Source organism: Callospermophilus lateralis, chromosome X (assembly GCF_048772815.1).
Source record: "Callospermophilus lateralis isolate mCalLat2 chromosome X, mCalLat2.hap1, whole genome shotgun sequence".
NCBI classification, from domain to species: domain Eukaryota; kingdom Metazoa; phylum Chordata; class Mammalia; order Rodentia; family Sciuridae; genus Callospermophilus; species Callospermophilus lateralis.
In genome coordinates, this window is record NC_135325.1 from 121,511,311 (window position 1) to 121,529,511 (window position 18,201).

Here is an 18,201-nt window from a genome sequence, read left to right on the forward strand (position 1 = left end):
ACAATTCTGCTTTTATGATTTATATGTTATGATTCTGCTTACATACTATGTTGCTCTCTATTCTTTGATACACTTTTCATTGGAAAAATGGGCTAAATGAATTTTAGGGATTGGAAGAGAAACCAGAAGATTTCAAAACTGCTGACATGAGCAAAAATAGATTCTTCCTACCCACTGGCTGGAATAGGTTCAGGGTTCAGAATGCCTGCCTCTCATGACCTAGTATGGTGTCTCCAGTTCAAAAACTATGAGTTCAAAAAGAAAAATAAGGGAGAAAGAGAGGCAATATGAACTGTGGATGTTGGTTCCTCTGTTCCAGGGCCATTCCTTTACAACTTAATTATGAACTCAAATGTAAAACCATTCCAAATTATGTGGTAGGCAGACATTGATCTCTATAAAACTGGAAAAAGGTCATGTTGATGAAATGTACAATCTCAACTGAAGTCAAGGGTTTAATGCAGGACTTTCCCATGCTACATGTTTTGGGCAAGATCTGGGCCTTGTGAAATGTGTTGCCCAAATCAATACCCTGTGGCCTTGCCTGTTGAATCTCCCCATGCACGATTCCCACTACAGAGTCATTACCCATTCTAAAACCTTTCCTTTTCGATGCCCACACAGCCTGATTGAGCAGAATGGCCAGCTCATCATCCTAGTTTATCTCCTGAGAAAGGAATTTTCAGTTAAATTAGAATTAGACTCAAACAGTACTGATGCAGATGTTGGACTTCCTCAAGGCCGTTAATCTGAATTAGTAAAGTCAGAATTATAAAAACCAGTCCTACAGAAATGCAGTTTTTGAATCTAATGTATGAAATATGATATGTCAAGAGCTTTGTAATGTTTTGAACAACCAATAAAAAAATTGAAAAAAAAGAAATGCAGTTTTTATTCTCTAATGTTTGTGCTCATAAAATGTTGTCAAGAACAGGTCCTTAAGGAGCAGATTGAATTGTAGGAATGTCTTCTCACATGTTTGGTCACTTAAGCTGGGTATTGCATTCTTTCTGTGGTCAGATGTAGGTTTTTCAAAGTTATTCCTAATGTTGCAGTGAAATCTTCCTGACTTGATCTCTAACTCACTGATCCTAATTTATCTTGGAGGGTGCTCAGAACAGGTCTACTGCATTTCCCATAGGACAGACATTTGAAGACAGATTATTTGAAGACTTTATGAACCATGGCCCTCCCCAACCCCAAAACTTTCTCTGTCAGTTTCCCAGTTTCTTCAATATAGTTCCCAGAGTCTTCATTTTTCTTGCATCTACTCATTAATTATGGTATTGCAGGTTGATTCCATTGTTGCTGAAGAGGCTTGATCAATATAAGTATAGAGATAGTCATGTCTAAAAACTAAGGTGATGGAACTATCTCTTAAATCCCATTGTTTTCCCCTGGTACTCTCCCATTGGCTGGGTCTTGAATATACTTCCCAAGCCTCAAAATCCCCTACTAGGATCACTAACTTGTTAAGCCAACTTCTTTACGGTCACACTGGCCTGTGACCATGAAGAACTAGTTAATTAAGATGAAGCTTCACTCAACTCAGTAAGATGGATGATTCTGATGAGCAGAGTAGCAAAACTGATCTTTGAAAAGGTTGAGCAGTTGACTTCAAAATCCTTACAAATATGGAACCTTGGAGATGTTTGATTACATTAGAGGTACATTCAGAGTATACTTTTAATATTTACAGAGTATGGAGTACATGGTTTCATATATTAAATGATAGTGGTTTTTAGTATCACAGGTTATCTGCATTGTAACAACTATCATTTATTTTAAAAATGCTTTATTCAAATATGATAGTAGGTCTGGTGTTGTAGCTCAGTGGTAAAGTGCTTGCCTGAGATGGGTGGGACCCTGGGTTTGATCCTCAGCACCACATAAAAATAAATAAACAATAATAAACAAATAAATAAAATAAAGGTTAAATTCTTTAAAAACTGTGATAGTAAATGATGTATGGGAAATAATTTTAATAAAGTCTTGGTGAGTGAAGAATGTGCCAATTGCACATTAACCTTTCCCTCCTTGGCAGATTAAAGTATTGCATGGACTAGATTCATTCAGTCACTGTTTTAGTCAGTTTTCTCACTGCCATGACCAAAAGACATTAAAAGAACAATTAGAGGAGGAAAAGTTTATTTGGGGGCTTACAGTTTCAGAGGTCTCAGTCCAGATATGGACAGCTCCTTCCTAGGGGCTTGAAATGAAGCAAAACATCATTGTAAAAGAAAGTAGCTCAGGACATGGTACCAGGAAGCAGAGAGAGAAAACTCCATTCTCTAGGGACAATATATATATATATATATATATATATATATATATATATATATATATATATATATATATATATCCCAAAGGTACATCCCCAATGCCCCATCTCTTTCAGCCATACTCTATCACCCAGGTTATCTCCTAGTTCAACTAGATTAATGCATTGACTAGAAAATGTTTCCATAACCCAATAATTTCACCTCTAAAGTTTCTTGCATTGTCTCACACATGAGGTTTTGGGTGACATCTCATATATAAACCACAACATTCCACCCTTGGTCCCCAAAATCTCATTCCCTCTCATAATAGAAAATACATTTAGGCTATTTCTAAGAGTCTCCATAGTCTCAACAGTTCTAGCATCCTCTGAGACTCAAAGCAAACTCCCAGCATGAGTTCCTATAAAAATCAGAAGCAAGTTATATGCATCCAATATATAAAGAGATCGAGTAAATATTCCATTCCAAAAGGGAGAAATAGGAACATAGAAAGAAGGGATGAGACCAATCAAGACTAAAATCCAGCTCTCTCCAAAGGGCTTGTAGCCCTGTCTCTGTGGTCTTGCTAGTTGAAGCCCACAGGACTTCTCATTTGGTTTGTTTCTGCTGGGTTCTTGAAGCTTTCCTCAGCAGAGATCCCAGATTACTGGCATTTTTTAATCTTGGGGGTCTGCACTGTCACTTCCTTCTCATATTTTCACCACTCTCAGGGGCTGCCCACAGGGACTCCAACCCAGGTACACTTTGCCTGGCCTCCTAGGCCTTCCTTTGAAATCTCAGTGTAAGCCTCCATGACCCCCTAACTCCAGCATCCTGCAATCTGCAGAACCAGCACCTTGGGGTTGATGCCAAGGGCTGCCACTGTCTTGAGCAGTAGCCATGCCTCCAGGGACCCTGGCTGCAGTAGCCTCTGAGTGCCTGGGCAGCTGAACATGTTGGAAAAAATTCCTAGGCCTCTCTGTCCAGCCAGGGTGCATCCTTGTTCTCTTCTCAAAAAAAAATTTTATTATTACACCCTTAAGCCTGAGATGGGTTTGGTCTTACAAATTCCTGATCTGTCTTTAAGCCATATTTCCTATTGTCTCTGGGCAAAATCTTAAGTACTTCTTTAGTGACTATAATGTCTTTAACACCCACACATTCCTTAGCCCCAGTTTTATTCAGTCTTCTGGTCAAAATGCAAGTTACTCAAATCTTTCTATTTTGCTTTCTGATCCTGATTATCAAAATAACCATGGCTAAAAGCTGTCAGCAATATCCATGCCACTGCCTGAGTGCTATCCTGCGTAGAATTTCTTCCACCAGATTAAGAAGTTCATCACCTTAAAAATTAGCATCACAGAAAGGATACAGGCAAAATTTAGACAACTTCTTAGCCCTAAAGTAACATGAATGGGCTCAAGTCCAATTTCCAAGAGAGTTTTCTTTCTTTATTGAGCTCTATCTTTACTGTCTTCAGTCTATTGGCCTTCTAGTCTTCTGAGGTACCACCAGAGTCATCCATTAAGCTCTGCTTATAACAGTCTAAAGCTTTTCCAGCTTACAACTCTTAACATCTCAAAATTCCTTCCACAAAAGCCACATGGTCAGGTTAGTCACAGCAATGGTCCCATTCCTGGTACCAATATCTGTTTTAGTCATCTTTTTTGCTGCTGTGACCAAAAGATCAGACAAGAACAACTATAGAGGAGGAAAAGTTTATTGGGGAGCTCACAGTTTCAGAGGTCTTAGTTCATAGATGGCTGATTCCATTCTCCCAGGCCCAAAGTGATACAGAACATTATGGCAAAAGAGTATGATGGAGGAAAGTGGCTCAGTACATGATACCAGGAAGCAGAAAGAGAGACAGCTCCATTCTCCAGGGACAAAATATATATCCCAAAGGTACACTCACAATGACCCACCTCTTCTATCCATATGTTATCTGCCTATGGTTACCCAGTTAGTCCCTATCTGTGCTGTGGATTAATGCACTGATTAAGCTAAGGTTCCCATAATCCAATCATTTCACCTCTAAACTTTCTTGTCTTTTCTCACACACGAGTTTTTGGGGGAAATCTCACATCCAAACCATAATTGTCCCTTTAATATACATTTGGAAAATAAATTATCAACATATGAAAGAAAATATGGCAGAAGTAAGAATTTATCTAACTGAACAGCTTAACAATTTTTCATGAAGAATTGAAAGTGTGGGCTGGGGATGTGGCTCAAGCGGTAGTGTGCTCGCCTGGCAGGCGTGCGGCCTGGGTTCGATCCTCAGCACCACATACAAACAAAGATGTTGTGTCCGCCGAAAACTAAAATATATATATATATATTAAAATTCTCTCTCTCTCTCTCTCTTAAAAAAAAGAATTGAAAGTGAAATATTGTGATGTTTCATCAACTTGAAAGTTTGGCTGTACAATAGCCCCAGCTGGACACAAGGAAGTAAGACCTAGACTCATATATGCCTGCATTCCTCAGCAGACTAGGTGCAGATGGACAGTAGAGGAAAAGGAAGGTGCTCAGGAGAGAATTTCCCTCCATTTAAACAACCAAAAATGTTGGCTCTCCCTGCTGTCAACTGCACAACTGCCCTGAGAAAGCAATTTTTCTCATTAAGTCACTGAATTCCTTCACTCCAAGTGTGAATTCTCCTGGTGTACTCCCTGAATTAAAGTCTACCTTCCCTCTCATTCTCATGTGTCTCTGTGTGGATATGAAAGGCTGATATATTTCTCCATATAGTTTCTATGTTCATTGTCCACATCAACTAGCAATCCAGTCCTACCTGGGAACATACAAAACAGATTTAGCTGTAAGGAATCTTAAAATAAATAATTTCAGGTATCATTTCATTGGGTCTCAGTCAAGGTTGCTCTTATGTTGGAAATAGTCTTTATTTCATGTCTATATCTATATGTACATATAAATATAATTATAGTTAATTTTATATGATTTATATCAATGTTCATAACCTCTTAATCATAATTCTGAAAAATATTATTTTCTATGTTTGAAACAAATTCATTTGACAACAAGACTGACCTAAACTGATGTTAGGATATGTATTTAAAGTACTTGTTTATTTATCTTATGTGAATGTTACTGTGAGCAATATTAAGATTTATTAAGGAGTGCATCCCCATATCCCACAGGGAGCATTGTATATATTTATGTATATGTTATATCTACCATGTTAATTTTTAAGATTTAAAACTTTCAATACCAAAATGCATTTGTCCTCAGAAGGGCTTTGGATAAAGAATAAACACACACACACACACACACACACACACACACACAGAGTTTTCTAATAAATCTGTGACAATTTTGTTTTGATTTAGCTGAGAAATGAGTTGATTTTGGTAAATAAAACATCAGTGTTTTAAGTCTGAGTGAATAATCCCAGGTATTATTTTGTTTCTTATATAAATTGCCCCAAAATAACCCAGTAAATGAGAATTCTATCCAGAAGTATCCCAAAGTAAATCCAGAATCTATTTTAGTTTGATAATATAAGGATGACCAACTTCTTATATGAAACCAGAAATTAATTCATAGTTGTGAAAGAATACTAGAGATTTCCCCCAAAATCTCAATACTTCCACTTGAAAATCATAAATTTAGATCTAAATTAGATTTTTTCCCCCTCCATCCACCACCCAGTGTTGTAAGTATTGCAAATACTCCATGTTATAAATGAAACTCAATTTGAGGGGAATTGAGGCCACATTAACCTAATCTCTGGATTTGTCTCACTTAGATATGTTCTCTCAATCTTTATTTAGCAACTAAAGATAAAAACAATTAATTCAAATTAAAGGATACTTTGCATAAATATACAAAACCATCAGTGACATTAAAGAGAGATCTGCAAAGGAATGCAGGGAAATAAGAGCACCGTTATGGATTTCCTTCTCTACCCCTGTTGGTGAAAACACACACAGGCTCTCAGGAGATATAGTCCCCTTGTTTCACGTGCTTCCCCAAAATCTATTTTCAGATAGCATGTCTAATTTTAAAAATTAGCTTTCTTTAACTATATGAAATAAAATGCCTACCTGGGAGATTTAAGGGCCAGTCTTTAAGGATGGAGGCACAAGTAATGGAAAAGCTCTCTGGTAAATAGTAGCTGATGGGGAGTACATGCTGGCCTCAAAAGAATCTTGTTCTTTCTCAAGTAATAGCTTAGTATAGCTCTAGCACAACTGATTAGAGCTGTAATGTTCAAGAAGAGGCTCTGTTAAGGCACAGTATGGGCACATGAACTCAATTGGGTTCAGGCAAGGCATAAAGTTGTGGCTTCCAGAGTCTTAGGAAGGGGTATCCTTGGGGTTCATCTTTTCCACTTTTGAAAGTGGGTCACAGAACAAAGTCATCTCCTAGACAAAGATTGGGCTCTCCTGAATGAATAGCTCCCTCAGATATGGGGAATGTGACGTGGCAGAACCAGGCAAATTGCTGTCATACGTGAGAGGCAGGGAGGGCCAGAGGGATAGCCAGGCAGAAAGATAGGCCAGACCTAGGAATATGCATTAGCCTCCACCCCACCCCTTAGCATGAGTGCAACTGATCTCCAAAGAGGAATTGAACTGAAGAGATAGAGGGAGATTAGAACACTCCTCCAATGAGCCCTTTTTCTGAGGGAAAGCAGAACAGAAATCAGTCCAAAGAGACAATGAGTGAAAGGACAGAAAGGTAACCACATACCCCAGAGTGCCATGAGGCAGCTGAAGTTGATTTGTTACAGGGCACAGAGAGCAAATGATTGGTAAGGAGGAGTATTGATTCTCAATAAAGGCAGAGTAGCAAATGGTGTCACTTTCTCAATGCTTTGCTTGGTCAGCTTTACAAATTTAAAATCAATCATTAGAGATAGTTTGTCCCTTAGGATCATACCTCCTGGTAAGAGTTTCACAAAGAGTTTACAAAAATGGTGAAAGAAACAAAAAGTGCTTTCTTTCATTTCCTTATCTTACCCAACACACAGTAATCAAGGACCAACTCTCACCTTGTTATTGAGCATTGGGCTCTTGGCAGTGAGTGTGCTCAGCCCAGACTCTGTCCTTTGAGGGAGGTAGCAGGGATGGTACTAGGTGCTAACTTCGTTCTCTAACTAGCTGTGATGCAGAAGCAACTCACTCCTCCTCCTTGGGCCTCAGTTCCCTCCAATAAAAATGAGGGCTCACCCTGCCTATCCTTAATAATGGGACCATACTGGGATTAGGTAAGATAAGAGCCCTTGGATAGGCTTGTGGGGTTTTGAAAAAGATGGCAACAGAAAATGAAAAAAAAAAAGTATCTCAACTGAAATAAGTAAATGGAACAATTGAGCATCTAAGGATCTACTTCTATATCTACATCCAGAAAGCAGGCAACCTTGGCTTAAAGATTTCCTGTGGAATGAAGGGATTCAAGTCTTCTCTGGGAGGGAAGCCACTGATGTGAGGAAGCCAAGAAACTCGGGTATACACAGACCTGTTTCTTTTTTTTTTTTTTTTTTTTCCTTTAGGAAGAATACCAGGGATTGAACCTAGGGGTATTCTAACACTGAGCCACATCCCCAGTCCTTTTTATTTTATTTTGAGAAAGGGTTTTGTTAAGTTGTAATGGTTGGCCTCAAACTTGTTGTCTTCCTGCCTCAACCTCCCATGTAGCTAGAATTTCAAGTGTGTACCACCATGCCCAGTTCTGACCTGATTATAAACAAACTTTTGACTTTGGACCAGCCACTGGGCCTCCGGAGCTTTACATTTCCTGTCTATAAATGGTACAATACACTCTACTTTGCCTGTAGTTCAGAGATCATAGGCCTTTATATTGAAGTGGGCTCTTTCCGTCTAGTTTCAAACTGAATGAAGTAATAAATTCTGTCATTTTTCTTTCAGCCCACCCTTGGCCACACCACAGCCCCCACCTGCAGTGCAAGCCAGTGGGGGATCTGGCAGCTCTAGCGAGTCGGAGAGCAGCTCTGAATCTGACTCAGACACTGAAAGCAGCACGACTGACAGTGAAGCCAACGAGGCACCTCGTGTGACCACTCCAGAGGTGGGTGAAGTTGTTTGTCCCGCAGGCAACACCCCAATCCAAGCACACACAGTTTCAGTACAATAATTGCTTCAGGATAATAACTATTTCAGAAAAACATCCAGGTATTTTATGGCATTTTTTTTCTCTAAACATGCATTTGTGTAAGCCCTAACATATACACTCCTTGCTATGTGACTGACTGCTGTAGGACCCAGCTACTCTGACCCTCAAACTTCTTTATGTGTAAAACTAGAATAATGATGACTGGGATGGCAGCCTCTCTTTTGAGAGAACCAACAAAGTCAATCAAAATGCACTGGGGATGTCAACCCTTGGCCTAGATTTCAGTTATTAATGAATTGCCACTAGACAAGGTAGACTCAAAAAGTATGTCTTTCCTTAAAGGTAAAATAATAATTGAGAGGTGTGTTAGCTTTTAGTCATTGTGACCAAAACATTTTCATGGTTTCAGAGGTTCAGTCCATGCTTGGCCAGTTCCATCACTCTGGACCTGAGGTGAGGTAGAACATTGTGGCAGAAGGAAGGAAAGCTGCTCAGCCCATGGAAGCGAAGAATCTGAGAGAGAGAGAGGAGAGGGCACAAGGGCCAAAGGGAAGATGATGCACCCTTGCAGGGCACACCCCTGATGACCCACTCCTCAAGCCACACCCCACCTACATACAGTTACCACCCAGTCCATTCAAAGAAGAATGGACTGATAAGGTTATACTCTTATAATCAAATCATCTACTTTCCTACATTAACCCAGAAGCTTTTGTGGGACACCTCAAATCCAAACCACCACAAGAAGTCACAGACTTTTTAAAAATTTCAATTGGCATCAAACATGTTTTATAAAAATTCATGTAGACATTTAACACGGCTCCATAAACTACCAAAATAGTATTTATGAGGTTAAAAAAAATGATTTTTTCCCTTCCCATCCTGAGTTCATAGCTGCTGTGGTGCCCTGAGCCTGCACCTGACGCAGGAGGAAAATCCCACTCCATACTCCATGGCTCTTTTATACACTTGTTTTTCAACAATCAGAAAGAAATAACAGAAGGAGACTCTAATAATCTCACTGCTATTAATAACAGCAAACACTGAACATGGGCCATGTGCCAGGTACTGTGCTAAGCTCTTGCCTTGCATTTTCTCACTTTCATCTTCCTAACAACCTTGTATGTTACTTGCTAGTTCTCCATTTTATGGATGACAGCATAAGTTTCTGAGTGGTTAAAAAATGATTTTCCAAAGATCTCATAGATATACAATACTAGAGCCAGGACTGAAACCCAGTGTGTTGCCAGAGCCAGGATTTATGGCCCTGGTGCTATGCTGCCAAAAATGGTACCCAATACAATTTTCTCAACTTTTATCTACCATTGTCCTGTGCTGATTGAAATCATAGCTACTCAAGTGTTTTTAATTCTGTCACCCTCTATTGGCTGGTGCCATAAGCCTCACCTGATGGCTTTCAAAAGATTTCTTATAATAAAAATGGTGGTTCTTTTCTGTTCAACTGGCGTGATTCAGAGGTGGAATAAAGAATCTGAATTGTATGCATCATTTCCATGGCCTAACAGTAGACACTAATGTCTGCATGCATATCCTCATAAATTGGTTATTGCCCATATACCTAGAAAAGTGCAGTGGTTTTTTTGGAAGTCAAATCTTTTTATCCTTCAGTAAAAATACAAAAGGCTTGGTCTGTTTGTAGTGAATTACAGCATCATATAGGAGGCATTGGCACTTTGGTAGATGGAAAGCTTTTCCTTTTGAATTACACTTGAGGCACATTTAAATTTCCTTTCAGGATCAGAGACCATTGCCTCTACCTCCTAGTGAGAGATTGAGTGATGATTCCCAGCAATTTGGGAACAGATTTCTATCTGAGGCACCCCTACTTACCATTTGAAACTTTCTCCTTGCAAATATTTCTTGCCTCCCTGGCTAGAGTGGAGAATATTTTCAGAAGAAGAGCAGAACTTAATTTAAATAAGTAGACTGCAACTGGTTTATATTGGTCTATCTAATTTGATTATTGTGGATAGTACAAGTTTGTGTGCATGCACATATGAGTGTGTGTGTGTGTGTGTGTGTATGTGTGTGTGTGAATGGTACCTTAGCATCCAAAGCTTTTATTAGCAAAGAGCCCCTGTACTCAGGGTTCTCTTAAATTCTCCCTAAATGTAAAATTCATTCTTGTTTCATTTTATCAATCTACAGCCTGAGCCACCCTCAACCAACAAGTGGCAGCTTGACAAATGGCTTAACAAAGTGACATCTCAGAACAAGTCATTTATTTGTGGCCAAAATGAAACACCCATGGAGACCATCTCTCTGCCTCCTCCAATCATCCAACCAATGGAAGTCCAGATCAAAGTAAAATCCAACCCCAGCCAGGTTCTGGCTGAACCCAAAGAAAGGCCACTCCTGAGTCTCATTAGGGAGAAAGCCCGACCACGGCCCACCCCAAAAACTCCAGAAACAAAGGCTTTAAAGCATAAGTTGTCAACAACTGTGGAGACAGCTTCTCAAAGGACAATTGGAAAGAAACAGCCCAAAAAAGTCGAGAAAAACAGCAGCATTGAGGAGTTTACCTGGCCTAAACCAAATATTACCAGCAGCACTTCCAAAGAAAAAGAAAGCTTGGAGCTTCCTGAGCCACCAAGAAGCCGCAACAAAGCCACGGCCCACAAACCAGTCCCTAGGAAAGAACCAAGGCCTCACATACCTTTGGCTGCTGAGAAAAAGAAGTACAGAGGCCCTGGAAAGATCGTGCCAAAGTCTCGGGAATTCATTGAAACAGATTCGTCCACATCTGACTCCAACACAGATCAGGAAGAGACCCTGCAGATCAAAGTCCTGCCTCCTTGCATTGTTCCTGGATCTAATACTACCAAGTCCAGGGAAACTGCTGGGGCTGGCCTGACCCTCAGCACCTTAATCAGCAGCAGTAGCAGCAACAACAACTTATCTGTCAGTAATGAGGAGCCAGCTTTCTCCCCCATTCCTGTCATGCAAACAGAGCTTCTGTCCCCTCTGCGAGATCAGGAGAATCTGAAAAACCTCTGGGTGAAGATCGACCTTGACTTGCTTTCTAGAGTGCCTGGCCACAATACACTACCAGCAGCACCTGCCAAGCCAGACCATAAGGAAACTGCCTCAAAACCCAAGCGCCAGAGTGCTACTGCAGCTACAGAAAAAACAGCCCCTAAGGGCAAACGTAAGCACAAGGTAAGCTGTCCAATGGGACTGTCAAGTGATCATGACCAGTGACTGTTGCCTAACATGATCTTGAGTCTCATTTTTTTGGGGGGGGAGGTATTGAGCATTGAACTCAGGGGCACTTAAGTACTGAGCCACATCCCCATCCCTTTTTATTTATTTATTTATTTATTTGAGATGGGGTCTCACTAAGTTGCATAGGGTCTTGCTGATTTACTAAGGCTGGCTTTCAATTTGCAATCATCCTGCCTCAGCCTCCAGAGCCACTGAGATTACAGGTATTCACCAGTGCACATGGCTTGAATCTTATTTTGGAGAAAGCAACAATGCATTCTAGAGGAGATGCAATATTAGATATGTGACCAGGGATGAAGCACTGGGAATGACCAGGGTTTGGCAGCCAGTGGCAAGAGTGTCCAGCATGGCACATGAGACGTTATGATGATCAGTAAAGAAGAATATATGGAGTTCCCTTCCCCAGGTAGCTAGTTCCAGGAGCTGCTCCTATCTCATGGACTAGCCACAATGTCCAATGCATCCTCTAAGTTTGTTCATTTCTCTGGACAAACAGTAACACAATCTAATTATCCTGGCTCCAACCAGACCTATATTTTGCCCAGCCTGCTAGAATCACTGACCACTGTGGGAGGCTTGCCTTGTGAAAACCTTACCTATAGGTGGTTTGTGCTGAATTCTAGAACAACAAAGTATCATCAAAAAGGGGAAATCCATTTGTTTGGAATATTTCCAGAGAGATGAATTTGTGGCCAATAAGCTTGTCCTGATTTATGTCAGGATTTTTTTTTATTTTAGAATAACATTGTGTCAGTGATATTCCAACAACTTATTTCTAACAGCTGCCACAGTAGCTAGACAAAGATTCCTAGTCCTTTCCCCATATCTTCTGTCTTTCCAGGAGAGACTTTAGTATACCAAAAGTGATTCAGATTCCTCAATGAGTTGTAGGCTAACCAGAGCCAATATTTGTCTGTTGAATCGGATATTGCAAGAATGATTTAAGACTCCATTCAACTTTAATTTAGGGATTGAATAGCAGAAGGTTTATCTCTTAGTCATGCACTAATATATCCAATGAGAGTATTCCAAAATAAGGAAAAAGACATCTGGGCCTCTTGCCCTGCCATGGATGCTTCTCTCTTGGTCATGAGAATGATATAACCAGGCTTGAAAATGTACCATCAGAACCAACACATGCAAATGTCCAGAGGCATGCCTGTGTGTGCCTCAATTTCCTTGCTCCTTGTATATTGTTTGTCATAGGACCAGCTTCTATGTGTCAACCACAATGCCATTGGTGTTTGGATAGTATTTATGCCATGCTAGAGTTATAATGTTAGTTTCATAGGTACTCATTTGTGAAGACATTATTGATGAGAGAAATGTTTAAAAATGATAAAGCCTCTTTACTTTTGTTATGACATTCCCATCCCAGCCAATCTTTAATCAGAGGTTCATATCACCATTTACCTCTCTCACATGCCAACTTCTCAGTAGGACTAGGTTGATTGCTTTTCTGTCTGATCAAAGGTGCACATTTAACTCCCCTACTTAATCTAGAAGTTAAACTAGAAGCTAACTGTCTATTTTGTTCATTTTTAACGTGTGAAACATCCTTGTCTCAATGCACCAAGCATTTCAAGTTCTGTATATTCTTTTTTCCATCAAAGCCAGCAGAAGTTGCAGAGAAAATCCCTGAGAAGAAGCAACGCCTGGAGGAAGCCACCACTATCTGCTTGCTTCCCCCTTGCATCTCACCAGCCCCACCCCACAAGCCTCCCAACACTAGAGAGTAAGTTTACCCTGTGTGTGATGTCTACGCATAATAGTTCTGACTTTTACAAAGCCCCATTTGGACTTATTTGGGGCATACCATCTAGAGGAATGTTAAGGCATAGAATATGAGTCACTCAGTTCAGTCCTGAGAGCTGTTCCTGATCAATGGTCTAACAAGAATACAATAAAGAATGGAAAGGTTTTGGGTGCCTAAGATCTTTTTAACAGTGTTTCATTATTCTAACTCATATTTATCACCAAAATCATCTGATATGGGCTTTTTACAATAAGTGAAAGGTAAAAAAGTGAATTGAAAAAGGAAAGCATTGAGATGCCTATTGCTATAACCAGATCACCTGCTTCTGGCCAAGGTTCAGTTTTGAGGGTGATTTAAACAATTTCCCTGGAGAAACAACCCCTTTGTCTTCACAGAATGACATAGCTGTTTTTTTATGTCATTACTGGATGTTAACACAAAGCTGGAAAAACAGCAGCCAGGGGAATGGCATGTTTAGAGAGGCCAGAGATGAGCTGTCCAGGAGGGAACTCGCTCTTCCCCTGGGGCAGTTCTGTTTCAGGGAGAGAAATTTAGGGATGGATATGTTAATTCCAGCAAGCTGGCACCTCCCCCTTCTTTGTATGTGCCTCCTTGTACCCTCCTTGCTCAGATAGCATCAGCCTTCCTCCCAAAAGTCCTGCCCTCTGTTTCTTCCAAGCATTGTGACTGAGTACTTTCTGTCTTATAAATATCACTTAACTAACAATCATGTCAGCCACTTGAACCATTCCATCTGGGTAATTATTGCCATAAATTCATTCAACATTAGAGATTACTTCCATCACAGCCCAGTTTTGGAGCCTATTAGCAGCCCAGAGCAGAGAGGCAATCTGGCTAACTGCTGCTAACAATTGATTTCACAGATTACTGTTTAACATCAGTGATATGGCATCAATCTGCCACAGATCAGATGTTGGAAATAAGTTTTCAGCTCACATTGGTCTAGATCCTTGTTGTTTTGAGATGAAAGGTAGGAAAAGCCCAATTACCATTAGATTTCCTTTATACAACCATGAGATTTAGACCCAGAGCCAACCCTCTCCCTGATGATGCATGGCTATTTGTGAGGCATGTCTCTACTCTCTGGTGTAAGTAGCTCTGAAGCATCCATTTACATACTTGGAGTTCTCACAACTGGAAACCCTTACAGGGGATCAAGCTGATACCCTTCCTCTCATGGTGGGCCAGGCATATGAGGAAGTCTAGACCTTGATGGTCAAACAGACATTCCAGAGCTTTCCTTCTTTCCAAGAGGAAGAACTAAAATGGCATAGCTGCAGTGGCCTTAGTTTCTTAGTCCCAGGCAAAAGGAAGAGGCAGAGCTACCACCCTTACTCCTTGCTGCTAGTCTCCTTACTAGTAAGCAGAGTGATATTTTACTTCCTCCATCTGGTGGAAGAAAGATGACAAAGTACTAAGTAAATATCTAGTGATTTGAGTTTGTTCTCATGAAATGGTGGTTTTAATCCAGTTTTTAGTTTCTCTGCTTTTCTAATAGGCAGGAAAGCAGTGTTTCCTTGGGAGCATTCATTATTCAGGGAGGGTCTAAATCAGACCATTATGCTCAGCAAACAAATTCACATGTTGGAACTGACATGTGAAGAAAGAAGTAAAGAGAGATCTCTTAGAGATCTTCTTTTGGGAATCCTCTCCTCAAGCCTTGTCTGATCCTTTGTGCCTCTGATCCTTCACACTAAGTCCTTACAAATGTCTCTGTGACAACACTTTTGTAAATGAATATTCTAACTTTAGCAAAGATGCTACATCAGACTATGATAGCTGGTGTTCCCCATCATCCAACAGAAGGGTCTTGCTGAGACCCTGCCCTTCTCAAGGACTTAACCTATCAGGAGGACCTTTGAGTGATCTCTTAATAGTGGTAATGTACTTCCCTTGTCTGCTGTCCTCCTCTGGCCCATTTAAAGAACTACCTTAAAATGCAAAACTGTCTTTGAAAGGCAAGTGACTCACCGTGATGGAGATTCAACCAAGAGATTTTATTGGGGGGCTGCCCAAAGGGGAAGAAAGGGAGAGGCAGAGAGAAAGAGAAAGAGAGCAGAGGAAGAGAGCAGAGAGAAAGAAAGGGTAGAGAGAGGAGAGAAAGAAGAGGAAGAGGGCAGGGTATTCTGTGATGTTCTCGTGAGATGGAAACTTAACTTCAGCGGGGAGTCTCCCACACACCCAACACTCCTCCCTTTTTGTTTTTGTGTTGGGAGCAGGATGATGAGATCCTCTGAAGGAAGGGAAAGATGGTCAGGGTGCGGGGACAAGAGAAGCATAGCTGTGAAGGCCAGGGTGCTGAAGATGTGAATTTCCTTGGGGCTGAAATCGATGGAAGTTCCTGGAAGCCATAGGTCATGGATAGTCTCCATCCAATCCTTGTCCCTGCTAATGGGGGAGGCAGCCAGCTGTCCTGTCGGAGGGCCTCCAGGAACTCCATGAACCAGCTGTGCTCCACGTGAGCCTAAGAACACCAAAGGTACCCCGAGACAAGGAGAAGAGGGAGGAGGAGGCACCACATTAGCTTCTGGCTGGAGGTCCAGTGAGAGGGACTGGCTGAGAAAAGACCGGCGGCCAGGAGGAGGCACACGAGAGCGAATGGGCCTAGAAACCCTGGGTGACAGGCTAGTGACGTTCCCAGTCGTGTTTCCATTGTGTAGTTCCACATCCACCACGGTGAACTCCGTCAGCCGTTGGTGAGGCCTTCACTAAGGGACAGGTGTCCTCCGAGGGAGCAAGTAGCTGGAAATCCCTGAGGAGAGGCTGGTTAAAGGTCTGGTTAGATGGGTGGCAAAGAGAAGGGGGAAACTAGAGTGAGGCCTGTTGTTGTGAGGGTTTCTTGGGTTGAGGAAGGTCCTCCTCAGGAATGGGGAAGGATCCTCAGGCATGAGATGTGGAGCTTTAAAGGATTCTCAGGTGTGGTGGAGCAGATGTATTTGTGGGAGGAGGATGGTGGGTGCTCATTCTGGGCTCCCTCCATTAGAGGTTAGAGGTGGTGCCCATTTCTGAAACCTTGAGGGAGGACTGTCCAGGTAAGCTGCTGGGAACGATGTGTCTTAGGGGTGGTCCAGGTGAGCGAGGGGAATGGTGAACAAGGCATCCTTCAGGTCGATGACTGAGAAGTAGGAGTAAGAGTAAGGAATGGAAGAGAAGATGGGGTAGGGGTTTGGCACCAGAGGGTAAATGGGTCTAACTGCCTCGTTAATAATTCATAGGTCTTGTACAAGGTGATACTGTCCATTAGGTTTCTTTACAGCCAAAATTGGTGTGCTGTAAGGGGAGTGGGTAGGTCTTATTAAGCCCTTGCACCATAGGTCCTTAATAATGGGCTGTAGGCCCTGAAGACTGTTAGTTGGAAGAGGGTATTGAGGTTGACAAGGGAATAGCTGAGGTTCTTAAGATGAATTCTGACAGGGACACAGTGAGCCAGAGGTGGGGTGGAAGTGTCCCAAACTTGAGCATTTACCTCTGGAGGGTGAGAAGGAAGGGAGCCTACGGACATGTGGGTTGCTTCTGCAAGGGCCAAGATAAAAGAAAGTCTGGGGTGGAGTGTGATGGAGGCATAGAATTTGGCTAAGATGTCCCTTCCCAATAGGAAAATGGGGCATTAGGGCATTACCAAAAACTGGTGAGAGAGAGGATGGTGGTAAAACCTACAAGAAAGCATGGGGGTTTTAAGGGGAAGGATTGTTTGTCCCCCTATCCTGACAATGGGGGAACAGGATGGAACAGTGCATCCCTAAAACACCCTCAAGACTGAATAAGTGGCCCCTGTGTCTAAAAAGAAGTTAATCAGCTGTCTATCCACCATAATAGTGACCCTGGGCTCCTGAAAGGTGATGGTGGTCGTCAGGGAGGGAGTCCCAAGGCCCCTTCAGTCGTCTGTTGCCAACCCCAAAAGATCGATGTCTGGTCTTGGGGCGGATCTGGCTCCCCTTCAGGGCCAGGGCATTCCATGGCCCAGTGACCCCTTAATTGGCATTTAGAGCATGGACGCATAGGTGGCCTGGGATTTGGGTACTCTTGTGCCCAGTGTCCCTCTGTCCCACACTTTAAACAGGGCCCAGGGGCCACCTTGGGTGGTGGGTGTTTGGCCGGAAATGAAGGGGCCTGTGGGGTAGGTCCCCATAAAGCCTGCGCCAGCATCTGGCTTTTTTGCTTTCTGGCCTTCTCATCCCGGTTGTGGTACACCTTAAAGGCTGTGGCCAGGACTTCAGTCTGAGGGGTCAGGGGTTCCCGTTCCAGTTTTTAAGTTTTGCCCAAATGTGGGGATAGATCTGGGAGAAGAAGTCAGTCATTAGACCTGTCTGCCATCAGGGTCTCATTGTCTAAATTAGTTATTGCTGGTTATCTTAGTCAGTTTATCTAGTGTTATGTTCGAATTCGGGACCCCCAAAGACCACCAGAGACCAAGATCGATGTAAGCAGCAAAGAGGTGTTTATTGTGAGCTAGCTCGGTCCTCCGCACGCACACACAGCAACTGGTGACGCTGAGAGGCCCCGAGCCCAGGGTTTGCAGCAGTTTTATACATTCTTTGGAGAGGGCAGGGACTTCACATACATCATAGCATCCCTTAGCAAATCATCACACACGGTGGGAAAATCAAATAACAACTCTAAAACATGATTAGCACATTCACTGGCGGGAACAAGTTGGGTAGGGGTGATTGGTTACTACAAGAGGGGGATTCATTTGAACTGATTGGTTTAAGCCAAGAGGGGTGTTCCTGCTGAACTACACAGTTTCCCAACACATTATCGACCACCATAAACTACTGGGAGGGTCATCTGGCATCCCAGGTATTTCCCTGTCTC

At 42.0% G+C, this 18,201-nt stretch overlaps 1 protein-coding gene across 1 annotated transcript in view; it reads left to right on the plus strand.

Moving 5' to 3' along the window:
* Aff2 (ALF transcription elongation factor 2) overlaps positions 1–18,201 on the plus strand; it is a 347,505-nt gene that overhangs the window by 298,960 nt on the left and 30,344 nt on the right. The window contains exons 11-13 of the mRNA XM_077106520.1: positions 8,159–8,318; positions 10,533–11,543; positions 13,223–13,344. Coding sequence (XP_076962635.1) covers positions 8,159–8,318; positions 10,533–11,543; positions 13,223–13,344 — 1,293 coding nt within the window. The remainder of the gene's footprint in view (positions 1–8,158; positions 8,319–10,532; positions 11,544–13,222; positions 13,345–18,201) is intronic.